Source organism: Homalodisca vitripennis, chromosome 1 (genome assembly GCF_021130785.1).
Source record: "Homalodisca vitripennis isolate AUS2020 chromosome 1, UT_GWSS_2.1, whole genome shotgun sequence".
NCBI lineage: Eukaryota > Metazoa > Arthropoda > Insecta > Hemiptera > Cicadellidae > Homalodisca > Homalodisca vitripennis.
This window is the reverse complement of record NC_060207.1, coordinates 118,868,111-118,892,715: the sequence shown is the minus strand read 5'-3', so window position 1 is coordinate 118,892,715 and position 24,605 is coordinate 118,868,111. Positions and strand designations below refer to the sequence as shown.

General features: G+C 32.9%; 1 protein-coding gene across 1 annotated transcript in view; it reads left to right on the top strand.

The window, feature by feature from the left end:
- Window positions 1-24,605, top strand: part of LOC124370442 (nuclear pore complex protein Nup205-like) — an 85,310-nt gene that overhangs the window by 6,462 nt on the left and 54,243 nt on the right. The window contains exons 3-11 of the mRNA XM_046828731.1: window positions 6,315-6,483; window positions 13,374-13,592; window positions 14,732-14,912; window positions 16,677-16,813; window positions 18,140-18,322; window positions 21,587-21,690; window positions 21,804-21,926; window positions 22,338-22,690; window positions 23,902-24,038. Coding sequence (XP_046684687.1) covers window positions 6,315-6,483; window positions 13,374-13,592; window positions 14,732-14,912; window positions 16,677-16,813; window positions 18,140-18,322; window positions 21,587-21,690; window positions 21,804-21,926; window positions 22,338-22,690; window positions 23,902-24,038 — 1,606 coding nt within the window. The remainder of the gene's footprint in view (window positions 1-6,314; window positions 6,484-13,373; window positions 13,593-14,731; window positions 14,913-16,676; window positions 16,814-18,139; window positions 18,323-21,586; window positions 21,691-21,803; window positions 21,927-22,337; window positions 22,691-23,901; window positions 24,039-24,605) is intronic.

Sequence of the window (24,605 nt, the reverse complement as noted above, 5' to 3'; positions counted from 1 at the left end):
AAACGATATTACTTCTGCACACGGAGAGTAAAAGTGGTTGGCGTCGAGAGGCAAGAGTGATATCTCGAGCTTGCTGAACTTCGACATTGAAAAATATTGACTTTTTCTTGATCCAGACACAGACTTTCAGTATCGCGATGAGCCGTCTTTTTCTGATGAATTATGGTTTTAAGTGCCGATTGGCTTATTTGGACTCAGCAAATATTCAGTATGTTAAAATGATGTTTAACAGGAAAACTTACATAGGATGCTTATAACTGCCACATTCCAAGCTATGGATAAAATCCAATAGTGTGGAAACTAATACTAAGGATTTGCAGATAGGGGAAGCAAAGAAAAGCTAAGTGTCATAGTTTCCGTATCTCCTGGATATGTTTTTATTAAAGAGAACGAAACTTCTCATGGATCGTCAAACAAATTTTGAATGACAGTTTCAGTTCATTGAAGCTCCCTTCCAAGCTAAGCTGCTCGAAATTGTTTCAAGGTGAATCTGAGTGTTCCACTGACTCGTGGATTTAAAAAAAATCCCTTTGATGATGATATTGAGAAATATGTATTCATAACTGCATTTTCTCTGATAACTTTAAGACGGGGAATAGAAAACTGTTTGAAGTTAAACTACCGATTCGGGATTTGAAAGGGAGAAGTATTTAACCAAAACCTCTCTTATTGTGATGTGGAATCTAAAACGACGGTTTCAGAGGTATGGTTGCAATTGCATTGACAAAGCAGTTGGGAGTTTTTCTACTACCATTCCGATAACTTCCTATCTATGTGTGGCGGGAGTGCTCAATCATGTCTGCCTGTACATCCTAAAACAATAAATTAACCGGAACCGAATATTAATACAGTGTGGAATGTGAATCTCAGACTCAATTTTTTTAAGGCCTAATTATGGTGCCCAGACAGTCAGCCATTTTTAAGTCATTCCATTAAAGATTCAATCTCCTCACATTGAATATACTGATAATATACTATACGAAAATTTTCATTATGGCGACATCCACAATTATCAATTTTGTATTTTTGTTAGTTTTGATTATAATTAAAGATCTATGTATTAATACAGGTTTCTTACACGTTTTATTAATTCCTACCTAAACAAATTTTAACACAGATAACCTAACAAACTAAATATATAAAATTTGTATTATAATTGCATTACGGATCTGTTTTGTCTTATTGCATTTTTATTCTTTGAAATTCAGATTTTATAGACATCCACGAGTTAATTTTTACTTGTCATTTTAAAACGAAAAACAAGAAAAGGTCATAACTAATGATGCATGTAAAAATTATAAATATATACGTGTACTGGGCCAAGGGGTACGCCATAATAACCATAGTACAAACTATAAGGGGGTACAAGTCACTCAAAAATGATTTGGGAAACCGCTGGCCTAGACCTCCCTCCAAGGTTGTTGATCATCAAAATTTTGAATGAAACACAACCCAATTATGATTGGTTGTTTCATCAAAAATTTGATGAAACAAAACATATCCCTTGCATAATCACTCATTACTGTATATTCCGGCAAACGTATCCGATTCGATTCATGCTCCATTGGATTCGGGAAACAAAAAATCCTAAGGTATACTATTGTTTTTATTCCTTTTTGTATTGTGAGTTGCAAATTGTACCTAGTTCGTACGTTTGGAAACGTTTTAAAAAGATGTGGGATTGTGGACCGCCATGTTGTCGATGCCAGTTCTGAGTCTGTTGATGGTGTACGAGTGTGCGGTTTGATTTAGGTAACGTTTTTAGTAGGTTTTATTTGTGTGTTAGCTTGTTGTGTTTAGTGTGTGGTGAATTGTTAAAATATTGCAGTAGTGCAAATAAATCATATTTTAGAAAATAAATACATTTTTCGAAAATTTTTTCGCAAAAAGTTTTGAGTAATGACAAAATGATACTTTTTGTCGAACTCTTCAAAAAATAAAAAGTTATTGGAATTTATTTTTACTACTGCAGTATAGTTTACTTCATTCTGGAGTTAATAATAAATATGCAAATATAAACATGTATTGAAGTAAAATCTGTATTAGTAATAATCTTTCTATTAGCAAACTCTTACATTATACAACCCTTTTTTTCCTCATATTTTATTTGCAGCATTGCCTGCTTTTTGTTATATTAGTGTTATTATAGTTTCATAAATTTGTAAAATGCTTATGTGTTTATGATACTAAGAATAAATTTGACATATAAATGGATATCTCACCTTTTTATCGTTTTCTTACTATAACATTGGTTTGCTTAGGTATGGTACACCCCAAATTAAAAATATAAAAATAATGTAAATTTTTGGAATTTCATTGAGAAAAAAAATTTTTAGTCAAAATCCCACACACTTTTTTTTTAAGGGCCAATATTTAAAAATACTAATATTATCTATATGGTTTTAAATTCTGAACACAAAAATTTAGATACTTCCTAATATATATTTACTTTTTTAATTTTATATTTTTTAATAAATTTTTTAAAAAATACCCTATGGCACAGAGGCTCGAAAAACCATGCTGCCTCAACAGGAAAAAAGATAATGGACTGCCAGTTGGAGGAGTTAATTAGTGGCTGAATATTTCATCATCATAATGGCCTACTGTAAGAATATCTACATTAATCCTTCTTCCTCTGCCAACTTCCGGTTTTACGGATGTCATCAATGAATGCCTAAATTGTTAGCGTTCAGTTTTACGAACATTTGCAAAAATAATTATAAAACATTTAAAGTTATATTAGAAGTTCCGGGAATCTTCCTGGTAGAACTGGGATGAATCTAAAAAAAATTTCCGTTTCTAAGAACTTATGAAATGTAGATATAATTTTAACAGCTCAGATTTTAACAGATTCAGGACGTGATTAATCTCAAAATAGATCAAGAGTTTCGTATTTTATGTGGCGTGGCCTGTGAAACTGCAAATGATAATTCGCAAGCCCCATCTGATGCCAGTTGCCTCTACTAGTGCAGTGGAGAATTTCTATCCCTGTGTTGCGACAAGCACGTGAAACACATAACAAACCATTGGACAATTAAAGTCGGTCAACTGATCATCTCTGGCCTCGGCTACAGTGGTATACTATAAGCAATAAAGCAGCAAAATGGCAGAGCGGTAGTGGCTGCAATGTAAGGTGTGTTTTTGTGTTTACATTTTTTCAGTCACCGGAATGGGCTCTTCAGTTGAACTATTCTAACAGTTATTCTTGAATGAAAATAGCATTTTGAAAAGACATAAAATTGAATAGTATTTGTTAGATAGATTGCACAGGCCTAAAATGTACAGTGTTTACAGGATTAGAGTTCTGTTGTGTAACTGTTATCATCTTTTTGGTTTGATAAGAGATGCAACCCGGTTTTTTGAGTTTATCAGAATGTCAGTGGGATTTTTACCAGACCTGATATCGGGATTGGATTGGATTTGGATTATTGTGAGGATGTGCAAACAAACATTTCACGAGTGTTTTCAAATTACACAAAAAGCAATTCGCATTATTGCTAATTTGGACTTTGGAGAGTCATGCAGGAGAGCTTTAACAAATTTGCAACTGTTGTCTTTGCCATGTCTCTACATCTTAGAAACAACCTTATATTGTTTGTCTAAATGTGCCTTAACCAGAGGACAAGACATGCATGGATATGAGACAAGAGGCAGAGATGACTACCATTCAGGAATGCTCAAAATGGTGGTATATGAATATTTACCTTCACAGGCAGGTATTTTTTATAAACAGATTGCCAAACTCAATTAAAAATGCTTCAACGCCCAAGGTGTTAGAAAACTCGTATCAATCTCTACATGGCGTAAAACGCTTCATAACAGTATTGATGAGTTTCTGGCATTCAACTGGGACACCACACGATGAGGAAACTGACTCCAGCACATGAAGTGGGCGTAATTGGCATGGACCGAATGAGGTATGAATGTTTGAGTGTTGTAAGTTTCAATGTGGCCTTGATGGAGATGAATAAAAAAATTTAGGTATGAAAATTGACGTTTGCTATATAGTGTATATTGTTAACTGCAATTAAACGATTTGAATTGATTTGATTGAATGCTAGAGATTGATTGGAGCTTAAAATAGTTGGTAGTAATGAATCGTCACCAAATTTCTCCCACATCGCCAGTGGCAAAATTTGATAAACCACTGCAGTTTCGTGGCATTTCCTGCAAATACAGCTAGCTGGTGATGATAATCCTTCACCTTTCAGGCATAAGGGTTAAATACAGTATTACAGTGTTGTTTATTTGGTTTGAAAATGGACTAGAGTATCAGAAATTTTGGACAGAGAAAAGCAGGAAATTTGAAACGAGATTTTGAGTGGCCACTCTGTTTAATGTGTGCATCGTGTTTTGAATGAAATACTTTATACAAAGATAATTATTTTATAAAAATAATTCCACCTATGTATGTGGGAGTTACAGAATACAGAAAGGCAGTTAACACTAAGTGCTGCCTTCTTCACTCCTGCTAAATGTTTGGAGTTCTTGACACAGTAGCATCTATCACGAAAAATGTTGATTGTATCTCGCGTCAAGTGCGAATTTCGCGCTGTCATTCACTACCTCGTACCTCATTCTGGCGAATGTTTAGAACACCTAAAGTCAACTAAAGCATTCTTTTCTTTACCATGGCCCAAATATTTTTAATAAATTGCCTTATAACGTTAAAATATCTATGAATATTAGAGAATTTTGTAGTAAATTAAGAACGTTGTTGTTATTACAAGAGAATTGTAACAATTAATAATTTCCCCTTATAGTAAATTTTAGTTATTATATAAATCTTGTGTATAAATAAATTAGGATTAAATTAACATGAAGAAATACGTAAATAGCAAAGAATCATGTATTTTACTTGTGTATATTTAGCATAATTTATAATTTCTGGTTGAGAAGTAAGGGTTATTGAGATATGGTTTTAGTTTGTAAGATAAAGATTGTGACAAGGAAAGTACTTTAGTTCTGTTGGTAACTCATGCAATGTTGCATATTATTAATCTGTAGTGCAGACGCCACTGGATCTCAGGCTGGCTGATATCTTTAAGAATCCATAGACAGGACTCTGATAAGAAACCTGTTTTATTTTGTTATCCACTGACTACACTACTTGCAAAAGTTGTATATTATTAATCTGTAGTGCAGACGCCACTGGATCAGGCTGGCTGATATCTTTCAGAATCCATAGACAGGACTCTGATAAGAAACCTGTTTTATTTTGTTATCCACTGACTACACTACTTGCAAAAGTTGTATATTATTAATCTGTAGTGCAGACGCCACTGGATCAGGCTGGCTGATATCTTTAAGAATCCATAGACAGGACTCTGATAAGAAACCTGTTTTATTTTGTTATCCACTGACCACACTACTTGCAAAAGTGGTTACTCAATTCTGTTGAATTATTATAATTTTGTGTTGATGTACATTTGATGTTGGAATAAATTCATTTATTCATATTTATTGAAGCAATACTATTTGATCAAATAAAACAGAAAAATCTTATTTTTATTAACAATTTACTAACCCAGTTCTCATAGCTAATTTTATTTAACTTTTAAAATTTATTTCAACCATCAAAATTAGTGTATGGTTTAAAAATTAAAATTTTATAATAAAGCAAAATTTTTAGAAACTTTATTCGAAAATACAATTCGTATGAAATGAAATGGTTTATTCTCTCTTCACAATCAATGGATTTTAACAAAACGCTAATTTTATATTTATATACCCAATTTTTGATAAGCGTTTATCAATTGGAATATATTTTTCTATTCTTGAAAAACTAATGTTATATTATAATTAAAAAAATAAAAAGAATTATAAGCTGTTACTGAACTGCTGAGGGAATAAATTACACATACAAGAGAAGATAAATTCTTCTGTTTTTGTGTGGGAGTCATCAATGTTTTACATTTTCAATTTTGACTTTTACTGTTGCCTCCAGTTAACCTAGCCCCAGAAATACGCACACGCATGTGTGCGTGCACACACACACACACACACACACACACACACACACACACACAGAGAGAGACAGACAGACAGACACAGAATGATTGTTTGGAAGGAGCAAGTTTTGCAAAATAGGAAGATGACTATGTAAAAATTTAATTACATTTTGTTACAAGAAAAATAACAAAACATGTCCATTATGTATGTGGTGTGTAAAAACAAAAATGGAAAATATGATTGGCATTGAGATCATAATGCACAATTTGATCTAACTAACCTTGTGTCTTGAAGAGCATATTAAAATATAACCTTAGGCAACATGAATACCTACTCACAACTAACAAAGAGAATTTGTGTAGCCCAAGAATGGCAAGGCAAGAGAAGAGCTGGAAAAGGCTACAACAGAGGGTATCCGCCTGGGTGGATTGGCACATCAAGTGCTACCGCAGGAGCTGGTGGATGAAATCATCATCATCTCAGACATGTATGATCTCAATGAGTACATGGTCTTGGATCTGCTCACTACAGGTGAGTTCTGACAGTCTTCAATATTAACAAAAGTTCAAAAGTTACGTTTTGTGTAAGTTTGGCATTTAGTCATAGTTTATGAATTTGAAAGGATTAGTCTAGTTTTTATTTATTATGTTACAAAAATCACCAGAAATGGTAATAATCATTGTTAAGTGTAAAATTAAGTTGTAACTTAACTACATTGATAATGTTTACATCTCTTTCAGTATGATTCTTTTTGGCAATTTTTACATAATTGAAGTACAGAGTGGAGTACTATCTAGTTTTTAATGTTTCTCATACATATATGGAATAAGAGTAAGTATTGTGAAGACAAAGAGAATTAATTTGAACTTTTTCTGGAAATTTCAATTTTGAAATATCATGTGTTACGAAAATTGGTCTTGTAAAACAGTTTATGTACTTGTGTGTCTATCTATGGTGAAGAGTTTGAGACTAGTCTACATATGTAACTGATTTTTGAATACACTTAGCATAGATATACATTTTTAATATTTCCAGATAGTTTTAATGTAAAATGATCATTATTGTTTTATTTGTATAAAAATAATGACTGATTGTAGATTAATTATATATGTTGTATTAGAAATTGACTTAGATTTTGATGACATTTTTAGCATTAATATAATACATTTTTAATATTTCCAGATAGTTTTAATGTAAAATGATCATTATTGTTTTATTTGTATAAAAATAATGACTGATTGTAGATTTATTATATATGTTGTATTAGAAATTGACTTAGATTTTGATGACATTTTTAGCATTAATACACCTTTGGAAATTTACAAAATAGAAAAATTAAGATATGATAAGTGCTTTAATCTTATGGTAATTATGTAGAAAAAATAGAGGAATGATGTAGTTCACAAATGTATATCATAAAATATCTATCTGAGCAGATGTTTTTATAATAATCAAACACGAGTTATTTTTTGAATACCCTTGTATTGTAAAAATGTGTATTATTTAATAGAACCATTTTTAACACTAGTGCTGGAACACAAATAAAAATGTTTCTCACAAATGCAATAAAGTTTATCTTAGGTTCTGCTTAAAATGCAAGGTAGAGCATTTCAGCGATTTTGTAAGGAAACAATATTTTACCAAAATATTTATAAAATACCTAAATTAACAAAACGCTTATGATTTTTTTAATTGTATGACAAATTCTCGTATGAAAAATATCTATAAACATAAACAAATATGCATATGTTGTTAATTTGTCATTTTATAGAAAGTAAGATAATGTTACTCATAAAAAATAAAAAATATTTCTAGTTGCTCATAAAAATTAAACTTTAAAAAATTGTTTTTCTGGAACTCATGATATTTGTAGAAAAATGAAAATGTACATATCTAAAAATCTATTTTGATATTTATAAAACTGTAGAGAAAACACTGTTTTCAGCAAATTAACATTTAAAATTTTTCTTACAGGTCTAATTCAATTTATGAGATTTTTAAATACAAGTATAAAGGTTATACTATTATGATACTTTTAGGAAATTTCTTACAGTTCTTTTGGATTATTTTGATCTAGATAGTGTGAATCTATATAAAAACTAAAATATTAGAGCCAAACCTCTTACTTTTTTTCTAGACCTAACATTAAACATAAAACTAGAGATTCCTAAACACAGAGCAATATACTGGAGAGATAATAATATTAGGAAATAATTTTTCATGATTATACACTTTACTAGAGACCCTTTGTGGTTCCAGCTGTAGGATTGGCAAGAACATTTACTTGTGCCAATCTCTGTCCCAAACTGCTAAAATCTGTGTAATAGTCAATAGACTAAAACTCCGTTTTTCACACTAACTCTTCCTAATGCACCAGACAAGTACTCAACATTTTATTCGTATTTTTTAAACAACTGTATGACTTTTTTAATTTTCAACCCTTCAAGCCTTGTCCAGTATTTACAAAGTTTTGAGTTCATGTAAGTGATATTGTGGGTTTTGATGAGTTTGCATGATTGATTAGTTATGAAGATTTGCATAACAACAGGTCATACTAATTAAATTACCTCAAAATGGGCTTAAAAATGAAAAAGTCCTATTGCTGATTCAAATAGATTGATGAATAAATTGATAAAATTGACTAATAAAAAGTTAACCCCTTTAATGCCAACATTCATACTGCAAAAAAATGCTGATGTCAAAAAAAACTGAAAATCTACTGAATAATACCAATTATATATATAACTGAATACTGAATAATACCAATAATATACATATATACACAGGGTGTCCAATATGTAGGCAACCAAACATTATTAGGTTATTCCAAAAATCAAACATCATGTGAACATTTGGTCTACCTTGCTCTGTTTTCCGTCCATCTCTCTGTATGCAATTGTAACAAAAAGCTTAATATTTCAGAATTTACTTAAGAATCATGAAACTTGGTATAAATGTTGGTCTTAATAGTTTACATATTCTTTTAAAAGTTTCATTTTTGTACAACATTCCTTTTTAAATGGCGTTCATTTTACATTTTTATAGCTAGATATCTCAAAAAACTTTAATTTTAGTAACGTTAAAACCTGTAATAGATAAAAATGTTGAAGAATTTAGTCTTACAAATTTTAGTATACATTTTTTTAAGATCAGGCAACTATTAATTGAGAAATTTAAATTTTTATCAAATAAAAATTTGCTTGTTATTAATAAGAAATTAAAAATTGGAGAAAATATATTTACTAAACAATAGGTATTGTAGTAGTAGCTTATATGCAACATGGATGGACTAGTGCTCTTTCTTATAACTAAACGATGGTTACAAATATAAAATTTAGTTAGATTAACAATAAAGTACTATCGATCCTGACATCCTGCATGTGCTCAATGTCTCCACCAATCATGTCTATGCATCATTCAAGTCGATTTCTCATAGAACTTCTCATACGTTCAAATACTCCCGGTTTCTGTCTTAATCTTATTACAGCCATTCCCTATTCTTTCCCTTAATATTTCAATACTTTCTGCATAGGGTTTGGTGTACCAAAGATTTAAGGTAACCCGAAACAAAAAAGTCAAGGGGTTCAGGTCGGAGACCTGGCAGGCCGAAATAGGACCACCAAGGAAGAATTTCTTTTAAAGTTTAAAAGTTTTTTAATTTTATTACATGTATAGTCTAGGTTTGTTTTTAAATACAGTGCACTGGTTTACAAATACAATCAATACAAAGTAAAGACTTTCAGTTCAATTTTTTCTTGATCAGTAATATTTTCTAGGATTGATAAGCTCCTCCATTAACCCATTCAAGACATTGGACGGGCAGTTTCCGTCCTTCACTTTGCGCGGCCCAACGACTAAAGACGGGCCACGCCCGTCCGCTAGACACGACATAGACGTAGTTGAATATATTGCCGATAGATCGCAGAGGCATTCACATTTGCTGCATATTTTGTTCTCAATATTCTAGTCTATGTTTTTCTTCTTCTTCGTTGCTGAAAATCATCTGATATTGCCTCAAATAATCTTGGCAAAACAGCTTTCTTTCGTTTGTAAACAGTCAAGATGGCGTCTCGCAACCGGAATGGTGTGTTCGTAAATTCGGATGATTTTGCGGCTTACGTTGTTAATGTTTTAGATGAAGTGGTGATGAGGAATGTGATAGTGAACAAGATGACATGATACATGAAAATAATTAAATGTCTGATGGTACAAACGTTGACAGCAGTGATAATGAAAGTGACGATAACCCACCGGCTAGGGCTTGTGATTTTGCGTGAAGTGTCGGACCAAATACTGTTAGTACAATGCGTTTTACCGGCAATGATGGAATAAATCCTATCATTTTGAGGTAGTTAAGAGAAAACTGCACTGAATCAGATGTGTTCAATCACTTCTGTGACGAAACCTGTTGGGCTCAGGTAACCCTTTGGTAGGCTTCCCGCTTGTGGAGAATCACCACTGCGCCTTCAAGGAAAGTTTTGGGGGCATTTTATTGAAAAGATACCCCCAACCACCAAAGCAAGGCCCTCAAGAAAATGTAAAGTTTGTGCCTCACAGGGGAAAAGAATTGAAACAGTGTACCAATGTAAAAAGTGCCGTGTTCCACTTCATCTGGGAACATGTTTTGAGGTGTTTCACACCCGAACCAACTTCTAAAGATGTATATTAAAAATTTGTAAATGGTGTAAATATATTTATATAAAAAACTAACATTTTGTGTTCATAAAATAACAAGGAATAACTAGAGTAAATGTATAATATTCATAGCATGTTATACATTAAGTGTTATGCAATGTGCACCTGTTCTTACACGAATGCATAGAAAATATCCAGTTCTGTAGTCCAAAAATTATAGTAATTTATTCAGTCACGAATGGGTTAATGTACAAAAAGGGGTTCACCCAAAACAGATTAAAAAAGGCCAGTGTGCACAGCAGCTGGCTGTTGTATGCAGGCGTACTGGTGAAAAATCACTCCCCAGGTTATCAAGTGTGCCAACACCCACAGAAATGCGTCCGTCTACATACACTTACTGCATAAATGCGTTTTGGACTCACTGATTTTTAGAACCTCCGCAAGCAGACGTTTTGTCTTGCGTATGTGCTAAACTCTTGTTACTTAACAGTTTGGTTAGTAAACAACTAATAAGTCTTTAGGTTTGTTACACTTTTTTAATAAAGGTAGATGCAATACATCCATTTTGGTTTGTGCTACCAAGTTTATTTTCAAATCTAATGTTAACCTTAGTGTAAAAGATGTTGTTCTGAGTAATTTCTCAGATATTTACAGATGTTTGTAAATTTAAATGTTATTTATTATTACAGCGTTTATTAATTACGACACTCTGAATTAGTAATCAATCACAATAAACCAACTTCTTGAAATGTAAATATATTTCTCACTCAAATTATTGTCCTCTGGCCACAAATTAATTTTGAGAAAGTCTCACTTGCAATAATACAATGCCATCGCAGGATTATGCAAACGAGCAATGGAGCAAGTTACGTTCTGTCTTCTGTCTGCAGCAATTTGTTATGTATGATTTTATTTGAAAAGATTTATTAATGACATATTCTTTGATTTATGACTGCTTCATTGAACATCAAATTAATGTTCATTTACACTTTGATTGACAATAGACAATAGACAATAGACAATAGACAAATTTCTTTATTACGTGTTCATTAAGAACAGAAATAGGGTCATGAAATACAAGTACAACAAATATTATGTTGTCAGTGTCAATGAACATGGCTGCGCCTCAGGTCATCTTCTCTTGCAGTTATAAATTCTTCCAGCGTGTAGGTTGGCCTGCTCACAAGGAAGTCATGGAGTCGCTTCTTGAGAGCTGCTCCTTTGAGTTGCTTTATTGGTGTTGGAAGAATGTTCCACAGTTTACGGCCATTGTAGCTTGGACTTTTTCCATACAGGGTTGTGCGATGTATTGGCAGGACATAGTTTTTGGAGTTTCTTGTGTTATATTTGTGGTAGTCTTCATTGGTCTGTAGATTTAGCTTGTCAACGTATAAGATAATGTGTAAAATGTATAATGATGTGACTGTTAAGATTCCTAGAGTTTTAAAAGCTTGTCTGCAGCTTTCTTGAGGTCCGAGCTCAGCAAGAATTCGTATAGCTTTTTTCTGTAGAAGAAGAAGTCTGTTATTGTTATTGGCTGAGGATCCACCCCACACAGCAATTCCATACCTTAAATGCGATTCTACAAGAGCGTGGTACGTTGTTTTGGCAGCTTCCAGATCACTAACCCATTTGATTCGCCTTAAGGCATAGATTCCAGTACTGATTCTCTTGCATAGATTATCCACATGTTCTGTCCACGTAAGTTTGTTATCCAGAACAACTCCCAAAAATGTAACAGAATTTTTTATTGATATATCAAGTATGTTAGGGATAGGGTCTTTTTTTCTGCTGAAATTTACTTGAATTGTTTTGGAGGGGTTTATTGCTAGGTCGTTACTGTTACAATAATTGAGTGCTTTATTAAGTGCGTTTGTAGCTGTTGCGTGGATTCCCCTGGCAGTGTCATTTTTGACCAGGAGTGTTGTGTGTTGAGGTGGTGTGTTGGTCTTGAACATGTTCGGGGAAATCGTTAACAAAGAGCACAAAGAGGACGGGGCCAAGGACCGATCCCTGAGGTACACCACGGTTGACAGGCAGTGGGTTGGACTTGACTGTGGTTTTTACACCGCAGCTTGTGGTTTGCACCTCGACAATCTGAGAGCGGCCTGTTAAATAGTTCATGAACCAGTTTTTTGCTCCTCCTACTATACCCAAAGATGTTAGCTTTCTTGCAATTATGTCATGTCCTAAGCAATCGAATGCCTTGCTGTAGTCAAGTAGCAGGGCAGTAACATATTGTTCTTTGTCAATTTGAGTAGTAATAAATTCAACAAGGCTGATTATAGCAGACGAAGTTGACCTTTCTTTTAGAAACCCGTGTTGGCTGTTATTTATGAGCTTTTGGTGGTTTAGATGTGCCATGAGTCTATTTAGGACTACTTTTTTCTATAATTTTTGAGAATGTCGAGATCAAAGAAATGGGGCGGTAGTTTTTCACATCTGTAGTTTGTCCTTTTTTATGTTTAGGGTATACTTTTGATTGGGTTTTCATCTGTCATTCATTCAATCTTTGTCTGTCAGGAAGTAGTCAGTTCACAATTTATTACTGTGGTTTCAACACTGTAGAGACTGACAGCTCTATGTGTGGAGCTGCTAGGTTTTGCTTAGGTCATTAACCATAATAAAAAACTCCTGTGGTTGGTATGAGAAACGTTGTTATTTCTTTACACATAATATAGTATGTTTCTAAATAGTGTAAAATGTTTTACTCATAACTCTATGAAGCTCCACATTTGAAAAGATATACTCAAGAGCTATTCAGGAGTCGTGACCATGTGTTGTAGCCCAACAACAGATGCCCTATCACCCCGGTCTGACTCGTGGCCTGGTAGCTGTGCTACTATACTACGATGGACGCAAAGCACTGGTCACTGCGCTGAGGATCTTACTACAGGCCAGGCACGGACTACTGTGGACAGTAGAAGCTGCTCCGGAGATAACCCATTATGTCACTACTTACACCAAAGATTTACTTGACAACGATCTCATTGTGAAAGTGCTTGGTTAGTTTAGCTTGTATTAACCTAAATCTATAATCCATAGAATATCAATATTTACAATGTGTTACTGCTTCTTCATTTCTTAAATTTATACTATTCTTATGACCTTTTTATTATATTAAGGTTTTGTTTAAATTTCTCTTGGTAGTACAATATATGATAATACTATAGATATATAATTCCCATCCTCTTTTTTTTCTTTTCTAATTATGTAACAGTTATATACCTGTACTAAAAATGATGTGTGTGTACATATATATATATATATATATATATATATATATATATATATATATACGAAAAATAACATTTTAATACCTATTTTTATAAATAACTTATGAAACAGGTTATGTTACAAATTAATTTAAATATATTATTTAACACATTTCATGTGAATATAAAAATTTCAATACTTTTTATCAAACAAGTGTATAAGACTTCAAACAATTAACAGTGCAAGTGAAAAACGTCTGCACTGTAAATAAAGTGAAATAATAAGAACACTTATTCTAGTGGTGAATTGTGAGACTAACATCTATAGTCATTACTAGATGGTTATAACTCATTCAAGTAAGGCCACTACATTACGAAAACATCAATAATATTTTGGAACTTGATTATCCACATTATTTGGGAGTATAGCCACACCATTTTTAATACATGATCCACACATACACTGTGTTGATAATATATATATATACGTATACATGAGTCTCGGTGGAGCAAGTACTTTTTGTGATTCAATGTTTATTGAAATTAAATTTGGCTATTGCCATTTCTACAAATTTAATTAATGTAAATAAAAGTCATTTAACAGGTTTTTTTCTTCCGCTCATATGTTAGTTTGGTTATTGAAATGCATATGTGACAGATACGGCCAAATACAAAATAATTGTAAAAAGTAAGGGCTCTGTGGTGTAATGGTAGCACGTTATTGGAGACCAGTGTAATCGTTATTGATTATTTAAAAATTCACCATCATTTTGAAATCAATGATTTTTAATTATTAAAAAAAAAATTTTTCCAATGCAATATATAGAATGTTGTTCTAATTTATGCCTCAGGATAACTTAAGAGTACTTAAAAATATTTTGCGTTACTTATGATTCTGCAGAAACTAAGAAATCATTGTTATTGTATAGGAGTGTTGGCATCACTGGATCTGGCCAAAGAAGTGGAGTTACTGCAGAATAATAGAGCATTGGGAGGCCCCAGACACCATCAGCAGGTGGTGCAACTGTATCAGGACATCAGACAGCAGTTGGCAGACGTTGTTTACCTGACAGCTGCTCAGAATGGACTGGCCAAGGAGCCCACAGATTGGTTTGTAACTCATATCATTGTTATTCCTTTAAACTATTATTAGAAATATCAGTTATTAGTTGATAATTAAAAGTCATTATAGTCTTCACTTGCATACTGAAAAACATTCAGGTATTTCACATGTACTCATAGAAAGTATCAGTGGTTAAATCATTCATTTATTCATGGTTAGGTTTATTTCTTCATGATTAATCCTGAAAAATAATAAGATATTTCACCAGTACTTTCAACAATATATCAGACTTTAGACCAGGTATTGTGCCAAATGGCATTAAAAATATAAAGACTATTGTGTAGATTCCTTCTTTAAATCAATAAAATATTCATTACTTAAACATTAAGAACAATAATGGTGTCATTATCAAAACATGGTTACAACCATGAGTTATTACAGTTAAGCAAAATAACCCTTATTCATTTGTAAAAAAATATGTATGTTAGGGGACATAAAAACTTTCTAAATTTTAAATGAGTTTATTCATCAGAAATTTGTGTAGTCCTTTCTTCATCAGTGTTCTCTTCGTTGTTATCAAAGTTTGTAGCTATAAAGCTTCCACCAGATGTTTATATTTCATGTTGTGAATGTGTTTATTCTCTCTTCTGGGCAATTCTTGCTTGGGAGTGTAAAGGATTACAGGCTAAATAATATAAAGTGACGTAACAGTTAATATGCTAAGGTGATTAAGTTGATACAAGTAAGAGGTCTTTTCTGTCACCCTGTTATGTTTAATCATGAATCCTTCTCTTCCTGGCTGTTGATTGTTTCTATTGTAACTAGCCAGATAGTTGGGTGCTATATTTGGAATTTTATCATACAAGATTTTTATAAACTCTGGAAGGAAGTGTACTTGCTCTAGATTTATTATACTGATTCTCTGTAAAAAGTAAAACATTTATAAAAACACCATTTAAACTAGTGATTTTCGTTTCATTAATTCAAAGACGCAATAATAAATACATTTTATTTAAATCAAGATGAATGTAAAATGTACAAATTATTTTGATATGCACAGTTCTTCTTTTATGTATTTGTGAAAAATTATTAGTTTTTTTTATTATTGTTACTTTCGTGGTTTTATTTAGTTTATTCTTTAAAAATATGAATAAAATATTAACAATTAATTAACAATTGATGTGAGACAGTTATATCTGATCCCTAGAGGACAAGAAAAAGAACCATATAAACAATAAAAACCATTTAACTTAACAAATTCTATGGAGAAGAATTGAAAAGGTTTACAAAATTGAATATGTTCAACAAATAAATTATTTTGCTTAACTGTAACAATTTATGGTTGTAACTATGTGTTGATAATGTCACCATTATTGTTTTTAATGTTTGTTTAAGTACTGAATATTTTATTGATTTAAGGAAGAAATCTACACAAACGTCTTTATATTTTTACTGCCATTTGTAAGCATTGAAAACATTTGTACCAATCTTAATTAATTGTTTTCATGAGATAAAAGTTCCAAAATTGATACTTTGATGCTTATGTAGATATATGGACTTGGCAGAACGTTACAATTTCATTGAGAAAACTAAGAGAGTGTTTTTGTGTGCAAAAGTAACACCTCTCCCTTGCTAGAATTTATCTACAGTGGTTGAAAATAAAATAATGTACAATTTATTATACTGTATTCAGATAATATTTTTGAAAAAATATTGAATCCATTTTCAGAACATTCATATGGAGTTTCCTATATGATTTCGGCAAGATAATAATAATGTTAATTTATATTTGATGTCCTATTCGGTTACAGCCTCATAGAGCAACTGCGGGTGACCAAACTGCAGGCTGACTCCAGTGGAGGAATTGATGGTGTTACACTTGCCCTACAGATGGCACTGCTCTATGTGTTAGATGTGGGTATCTTGCAGCGCCGTGAAGACGGAGAAGGTTAGTGCAGCATGGTTCATTGTCTAGTATAACTCAATAGTCTATTTAACTTTTTTTATTGTACATAAGTAATTTGAACATCTTTGAAAAAACATTATGTTATTAATTTAAACTCAATCTAAACTATTTTTGTAAAAGTTTGTACAAATTCTATTGTTTACATTCTTATAGTTTACTATATAAATTATAAACAAGTTTAGTCAGGTACAAATTTATTATCATATAATAATTATACATGACATGTACTTACTCTTTTTGTACTATACTTACCAATAATTACAAATTTATGAGTCGTACTTTGGAGAAATATAGTAAAATTATCTTATCATTTAAGTTCAGCCATTTTTTAGTGTCATTACAGGGACAAATAACAAGTGCTTGTATATTGCCAACAGAGTCTGACTCAAGAGCTAGGTGTACCCTGTATTGTGTTTTATCTCATAAAACAATGTTAAACTTTTAACATTTATGCTCTTCTATTTGATTGTAAAATATGGGAGATGTCTATCTATTCTTAAAGATAAAATTAATACCCATCCAACTGGTTTTTAGTTTCTTAAGTGCATACTTTTAAATATATAAATGACGAAGTAGAAAAATATTGAGATTGTACTGAGATATCTTTTATAATTCTATAACTAAGAATAAGATTATATAAGTGTTAGAGTTTGACATTGTTTTTGTGGGGCTACAATTAAGGTACCAGTACAGCTGGCTATTAAGATGTTAGCACCTATTGGCTAGTAGCCTTTAATGTTTTCTAAAACTGGAATAAGAATTTTTTATGGCTTTTTGGCAATCTTAAGCAGTTAAGCAACTATGTATTCAACAAATTAATAATGACATAACATTAATTTCTGAGAAATAATATGTTATTCAGTTTTGAAACACAGTATTGTTTCAATACCTTTAAGGTTTAAAGTTAAGCATTGTCTCTCTCCTTTTCATCTGTTAGTTTTAACTAACCTCTATGACTGAGACTAATATTGTGTATGCTAATCGAGTCTTGTTGTGTTAGGGTACTGAGCGGTACAATCAGGGTCATCTGTGACAAAACAAAATGTAACACAAAAATCTCGTGAACACCGGTTACTTCAATTGGTTATAGCTGATTGATCCCAGATACTTGAATTGGTCTAGGATACTGATTGATTAGGATATCTAACAAAAAACCAATATTTGTACATTTTACACATTCTACATAATTATTCAACGTAAACTACACAGTTGTATCTTTAAAAATTCTGTTGTCTTAAACAACCAAATGTAATCTAATATCTCAGTTGTGAAACAATATTAAGATAATATATAACTGATCTATTACAGAACTGCTAGAGAAGATGCCTCTGATAAGTGACCCCAGATTCATGCCTGGCCTGCTGAAAGAGTTCTCCCCTCGTTTAACAGACAAAGTTTGGCAGTGTGAGGGTCTCAAGGCTCTTACTCAGCTGACCTTAGCAGTGACACTCACCTCGTTACGAGTGGCCCCTCCCAATATCCAGCCTCAAGGTTAGTATTTTACTACTGTGGTAAACCTTGACCGTGACACTCACATCCCTACGAGTCATCCTCTCTTAACATCCAGCCTCAAGGTTAGTATTTTACTACTGTGGTAAACCTTGACTGTGACACTCACATCCCTATGAGTCATCCTCTCCTAACATCCAGCCTCAAGGTTAGTATTTTACTACTATGGTAAACCGTGACCATGACACTCACATCCCTACGAGTCATCCTCTCTTAACATCTAGCCTCAAAGTTAGTATCTTACTTCTGTGATAAACCTTGACATTTTTGGAGCAGGTGACCTTAACAGTGACACTCTCTTCTGTGAGTGATTCATCCCGTACATCCTCTTGGTAAACTGTCTGGACCAGCTGACCTTGACAGTTACACTCATATCACTATGAGTGATCCCTTGCTAAGGGTATGTCTTATTTCTGTGATAAGCCTTAGCACTGGGCAGTAACACTCGCTACGAGTGACCTCATATAAATATAAAGGATTGTACAGTGGAACTGGGATAATTCATTCCTCAAAAAACTAGTACAATTTTTTGTACTATAGACGAATTAAAATTACTCAAGTGCCTTAAAAAGTGACACTTGAGTGTCGTAGCCACTTCCCAAAATCATATGCATAAATAGCCAGGTTGTATTCTGTAAATTTGCTAAGATTTTGGAATAAACTATCGTACAGCAACTATTCAACATAGTTTCTTAATACAGTTTTAATTTTTTTTTTCAACAAAATGAAAAAAATGCTGCACACATTCTATTATTGTTTACATAAAACTAAAACACATTAAAACTTGTTTTAGCTATAAAATATTTTTACTGTTTTACGAAAAATCAAGTTTGACCCATATCTTAGTGTACCAAGAGAAATTCAATGACCCTATGATTGTAGTATAAACTTCCAAAATCATATATCGTAAATTGTTCTATAGCAAATACAATCTTATATAGTAGTGCAAACAAAAGTTATTTTACTTCAAAATACAAGGAATTAGAGAAAATGTTATTGAAAAGTAATTATTAGATTTCTTTTTATTGAATATAGTTTCAACATAAAACATAAGTATGGTAATTATTAACTTTGTTCTACTTAAACATAAAAAGTTTATAAATAAGAAATGTTAAAGCTGGTTTATAATATTTTTTGTTTGAACACAAAGTTTTGGTTCTAGCATTATTTGTTAGATTTATTATAACTATACTATGTAATAGACCATAGAAGTTTAAATAAAATTCATATATAAACATAACAGTATAAAAACAAACACGGTATTGTAATATATACAATACCACCATCGCTACCGCACGGCCTACTGTTCACTAAAAATGAAGAACAAACACTATTCGTGAGTAAACTCTTGTAAATAGTTGAAGAAGCTGTTATAGAGTAATATCAATTTTTGAAACAAAATTAAACAGTTGTAAATTGCTACAAGTCTTTATAGGATCTGCTGATCAGCTATCCAAAATTTTATCAATTTCAGAAGGCTGTAAGCAAAATAACCTCTAAGGATACTATAAAATTGGTTGAGTATAAATTTAACCCTCATACTGGAAGAAGATTTAGGAATACCAAAATCGTCAGTACACGAAGATTTAAAAATGAACCGTGTTTTGGCAAAATTTGTTCCTCGGCTGCTAACAGAAGACCAAAAGAACTGTCGACTTGAAATCGCACAGGACAATCTGGATTTGATAAAAAGTGACCCAGGGCTATTTAAAAAAGTTATTACTGGTGATGAGTCATGGGTTTATGGCTATGACCCTGAAACAAAGGCTCAATCTTCACAGTGGAAAAACTCGCGAAGAGCAACGGCCGAAAAAAGCAAGACAAAGTCGAAGCAATGTCAAGACAAGTGCTGACAGTTTTTTTTTTTTTACCAAGACGGCGTTGTTCATCACGAATATGCTCCAAGAGGCCAGACAGTGAATAAGGAGTATTATCTTGAGGTCCTAAGGCGGCTACGAGATGCAGTGCGAAGGAAACGACCTGAACTGTGGACAAGCCGTGACTGGATCCTGTACCATGACAATGCGCCAGCTCATTCCTCAAATCTTATTCAGCGTTTTGTGGTCAAACACTACATCAACCAACTACGATAGCCTTCCTACAGTCCTGACATAGCTCCTTGTGACTTCTGGCTATTTCAGAAATTAAAAACTCCTTTGAAAGGAAAAAGATTTGACGATGTTAAACAAATAAAACAAAATGCGACGAAGGACCTGTTAGCCATTCCGCAAAATGAATTTAAGGAGTGTTTCTGGAAGTGGGAGGAGCGTTGGAATAAGGTAGTGGCTTGTGGAGGGGAGTATTTTGAAGGGGATTAGATTGTTTTTCCGCTGAGTAATGTCAATTCATGCCAGACGTCAAGGTCGGATACTTTTTGGACACACCTTGTATATATGATCTTTTTTAAAGAAAATATTTTAAAAAATTATGCTGTATTATTTAACAAAAGCGAGTTTGTATTTAATACACCTTTTCTACCTCTTACCTGCTGAAGCCACGATGATTCAAACTTTACAGTACCTCATCATTCTTACAGTTGGAGGAATTTAGCTGTGCTCGTAGGGCCCAAATACTACCCTTTCAACAAATAAACGCTACCTGTGTGGCGGGTTGCGTTTACGTGCTAGCCGCTGAGATGAAGGCGCAACAATCTCTGTAACGACTTTAAACTCACGATTTCGATTTGCAGATTAGTATTGACAAATAAGTTATTTTCAAAAACACATTAAACAACACTATAACAACTGAAAAACAAGGATAAGTCCTATTATTGTTATTATTTGGTATTCTCTTATTATTTAATTCCACCACAATCAGCACTGTCACAAAACAGACTGATTTTAACGAGTGTGATGAGGTATTTGGGCCAATAAGATTCCTGAAAGGAGGGTTTTACCCATGAGTCATAGGCAATGTTTTTGGAACGCAGCGCAAAATGCTACCCTGCCATCCTTCCCGACTATCACCACACAAACACTCATGGTCACGCACGCAGCTAAAGTCCTTGAACTGTACCTGTGTTGGGAGCATGTGCTGAGAAATTTTCAGCTTTTATAAAATAATAAATGTCTGGCATTCACAGGCTCTATTAAGTTTGCAAAACTGGAAATAACAGCTTGGTGTTTAAGGGAAATACTAAGGGTAGTTGGAGGGTTAACAATATATCATGATTTTTCTGAATTTGTTTCAAACAAAAAGCTATAGTAGTGGTTGTATTTTATGTTACTTAGATATTTTATTTTACAGGTGTGTATGAAGAAGATGAAATATTAATAGACAGTGCGATTAACCTGAAAGTGTTTCAGTTTTTGAATAACACTTTTCTGCTGAACGAAACAATCCATAAAGAGGTAAGTTTATTGAAAAGTAAAAATTAAAAAAAAACTATTTATTCTTAAATATTTTATAATATATTTTAAGCAGGTATGGTAAAGAAATAAAAATAAAATATTTTTCACTTTAGGAGTTTTATTTACGGAGACTGCACAACCTCCTGACTGACTTCATCATTCAAATGCCATTGAAATTGAAAGAGCTCCGTAACAAAGCTGAAGATGCTGCCAAGACTTACAACGCTTACATGCAGGTGAGCCTCAAATTAGTTAAGTAATTACCCCTGGAATTCCTTTATCACTTGTACTTTACTGAATTGTCCTTTATTGTGTTTACTAAGACTCATGTAGAAATTTTATGATAGAAAGATAATAAAGCAAAAAGATTCAAAACTACTTAGATTATTTTACAAATTCTTTCTTTGTGTGTATTGTTAATAACCATGCTGCGTTCTTGGTGTCATACTGTACTATGGAATTTATTTCATTGTTTTCTTTTTTCACCTTGGTCTTTTATATCATACTGTTTCTTCTTGCCTTTATGATTTCTTGTTAAATTAATTTTGAGTGGGAATGTTTGCTGGTCAAGCTAGCAAACGTGATTTGAGATAACCGTTAGGTGTATTTTAACATTTAAAAATAAAATTATTCTAATTTTATTGTAGGAAGGGCTGGATCCCCCCAGTAACCTGTCACGGAGCCTGGAGCAGCTATGGCTATCACTGTCTCGGTTGTATGGCAGTGACCCATTGTGCCTAGAACTCGAGCTGGACTATTGGCCGGGTGAGGGTGTGGCTCAGACCTATGCCTACCGCACGCCCCCGCGCCAAGTATCACTGTACAAGTTTGTCCGCCAAAGTTCCGAGGGACTGCCACCCACGCTGTTTGTTCCTTACATGAAGATGCTGGCATCCTTGGTGTCCTGTCAATCAGCGGCCCGCCAGGCCTTCAATCTCCTCAAGGTCAACAATAAACAGTCCACGATCACCTGGGACCACTTCTTCAACTCTCTTAACAAGTGAGGCTTGTATTATGGATCTTCCTCAAAACTGATAAGGGTTATAATAAAATCACATTACAAAACAAAAAGTACAGTACAGAAAAATGCTACCTTTCCATTGATAGTCCGCTATGACAAACAGTTGTGAATAAATTACAAAGCTTGTTTGGATAGTAAATTTCATTTCTGTTTGCTTCAAGCCTTCTTCATATTCTATAACATGCACACAAATTGCTCTGCACTAATGGCAGCAGCTGTTTGAGTTGGATATTTTTATATTATAGTAAAACCCCAATTATAGGAACTTTGATCATCGTAAACTTGAGATGTAGTAAAAACAATTCCAGTAGCCTCACAATCTACTAGTAGGTACTCAAAGAAAAAATAATTTAGGCAAGGGACATATCCGATATGATATTGACAGAACTTAAAATATTTATTTTAGGGGCTGTCAATGGAGGACAAACCTCAACCCTCTCGCAACCGGGCAGATGTTCTCAATAAAAGCAATAAACCCCTCCCCCTAAAAACCATCCAAGCTTTTTCTAGCCGTGCACCCAGTCATAATTATAGCGTTAGTAGATAAATAACCATCCTTCCATCCTTACATGACCCCCCTCTCAAACTGCCGCCACCACCCCTTCCACATCTTATCTTGGAATATCAATGCTGTATTCGCCAATCCTGCTGATAGCAGCAAAGACTGTTTCACCCTAGGCAAGTAGGCACATTCGCTGTTGCCTGTGATTTAAAAAAAAAAAAAAGTTTATATTTGTTTGTAGATATAGTGTAAAATATTATCCTTGTTCTATATGTATTATAAAACAATAGAGTAATGTTATCATTTTAGTATACCTTTATATATTTCCCGGAAGTTCTTCATATTATCATGGAAATGTATGTTATCTGACACATGTTCACCCCCTATAATTATTTGTGGTAATTGAGGTGTTACTGTATCGAAATAGTTTAGTTTATTAAATCTCCAGCTGTCTGTAATGGATTAATTTTTCAGATTTCTGAATTTAAGATTTTATAATAAATATCCTATATAATTGAGTATAAGCATTACAAATGAGGTTATTCTAGTGCACACCTTATTTTGACATGTCCTTTATTCCTTTTTATGTTTTACTGTGTCTCCCTCCCCACAATGATTTATATTTTTAAGTATTTGTCTATCCAAATTGTTTTTCAATAAAATTATTAAAATAGTAACATATTGCCAGGTACTATACCAGTTTGAGGCAGGAGTTGCCCCCCATGACTGACACAGTGTACCGACATCGCAGCTACCCGAAGGGCATCACTCCACTGGAGATTCAAGGGCTACAATCTGTCCTTGCCCTTGTCCGCACAGTAGCAGGTCAGTATGCTTACAATCCAAGGTTGGAAAGGTAATCACAGTTTATACACATTTGGCATTATAATTTTCCAATAATTAATACATGGCTATAAAATAATTTTTCTTATGTTGTTTGAAAAATAAGCATTGTAATTTTAAAGTAACAAATGTATTATAGTAACAAAAATTAAAGTATAGGATACAAATCATAAGAGATGAGTTCAATGTTAACCGTTGGTGCCTTGTTATGCAACAGTTCCATGATGGCAACTTTTTAGTGTGTAGTTATTTACTGAACTCATAAATTTGTTTAATAATATCTAAAATAATCATATTGTCATTAATACGTAATATTATTTATGAAAATAATTCTCAATAAAGATGTAATATGAAATATTTTACTGTTTTTAAAAATATATCACGTAAAAAAATAGTCTTATTTGATAGTCATGCCTTTGCCAATATGCTAGTTAGAGTGATAATTAATCTTGTACTAAGGGTGTATAAGTATTTTAAAATATGAGTTGAATGCAGTACATGAACTATTATTTCATTTCAAATACAAAGTATGATTCAGTGGTTTTGGTT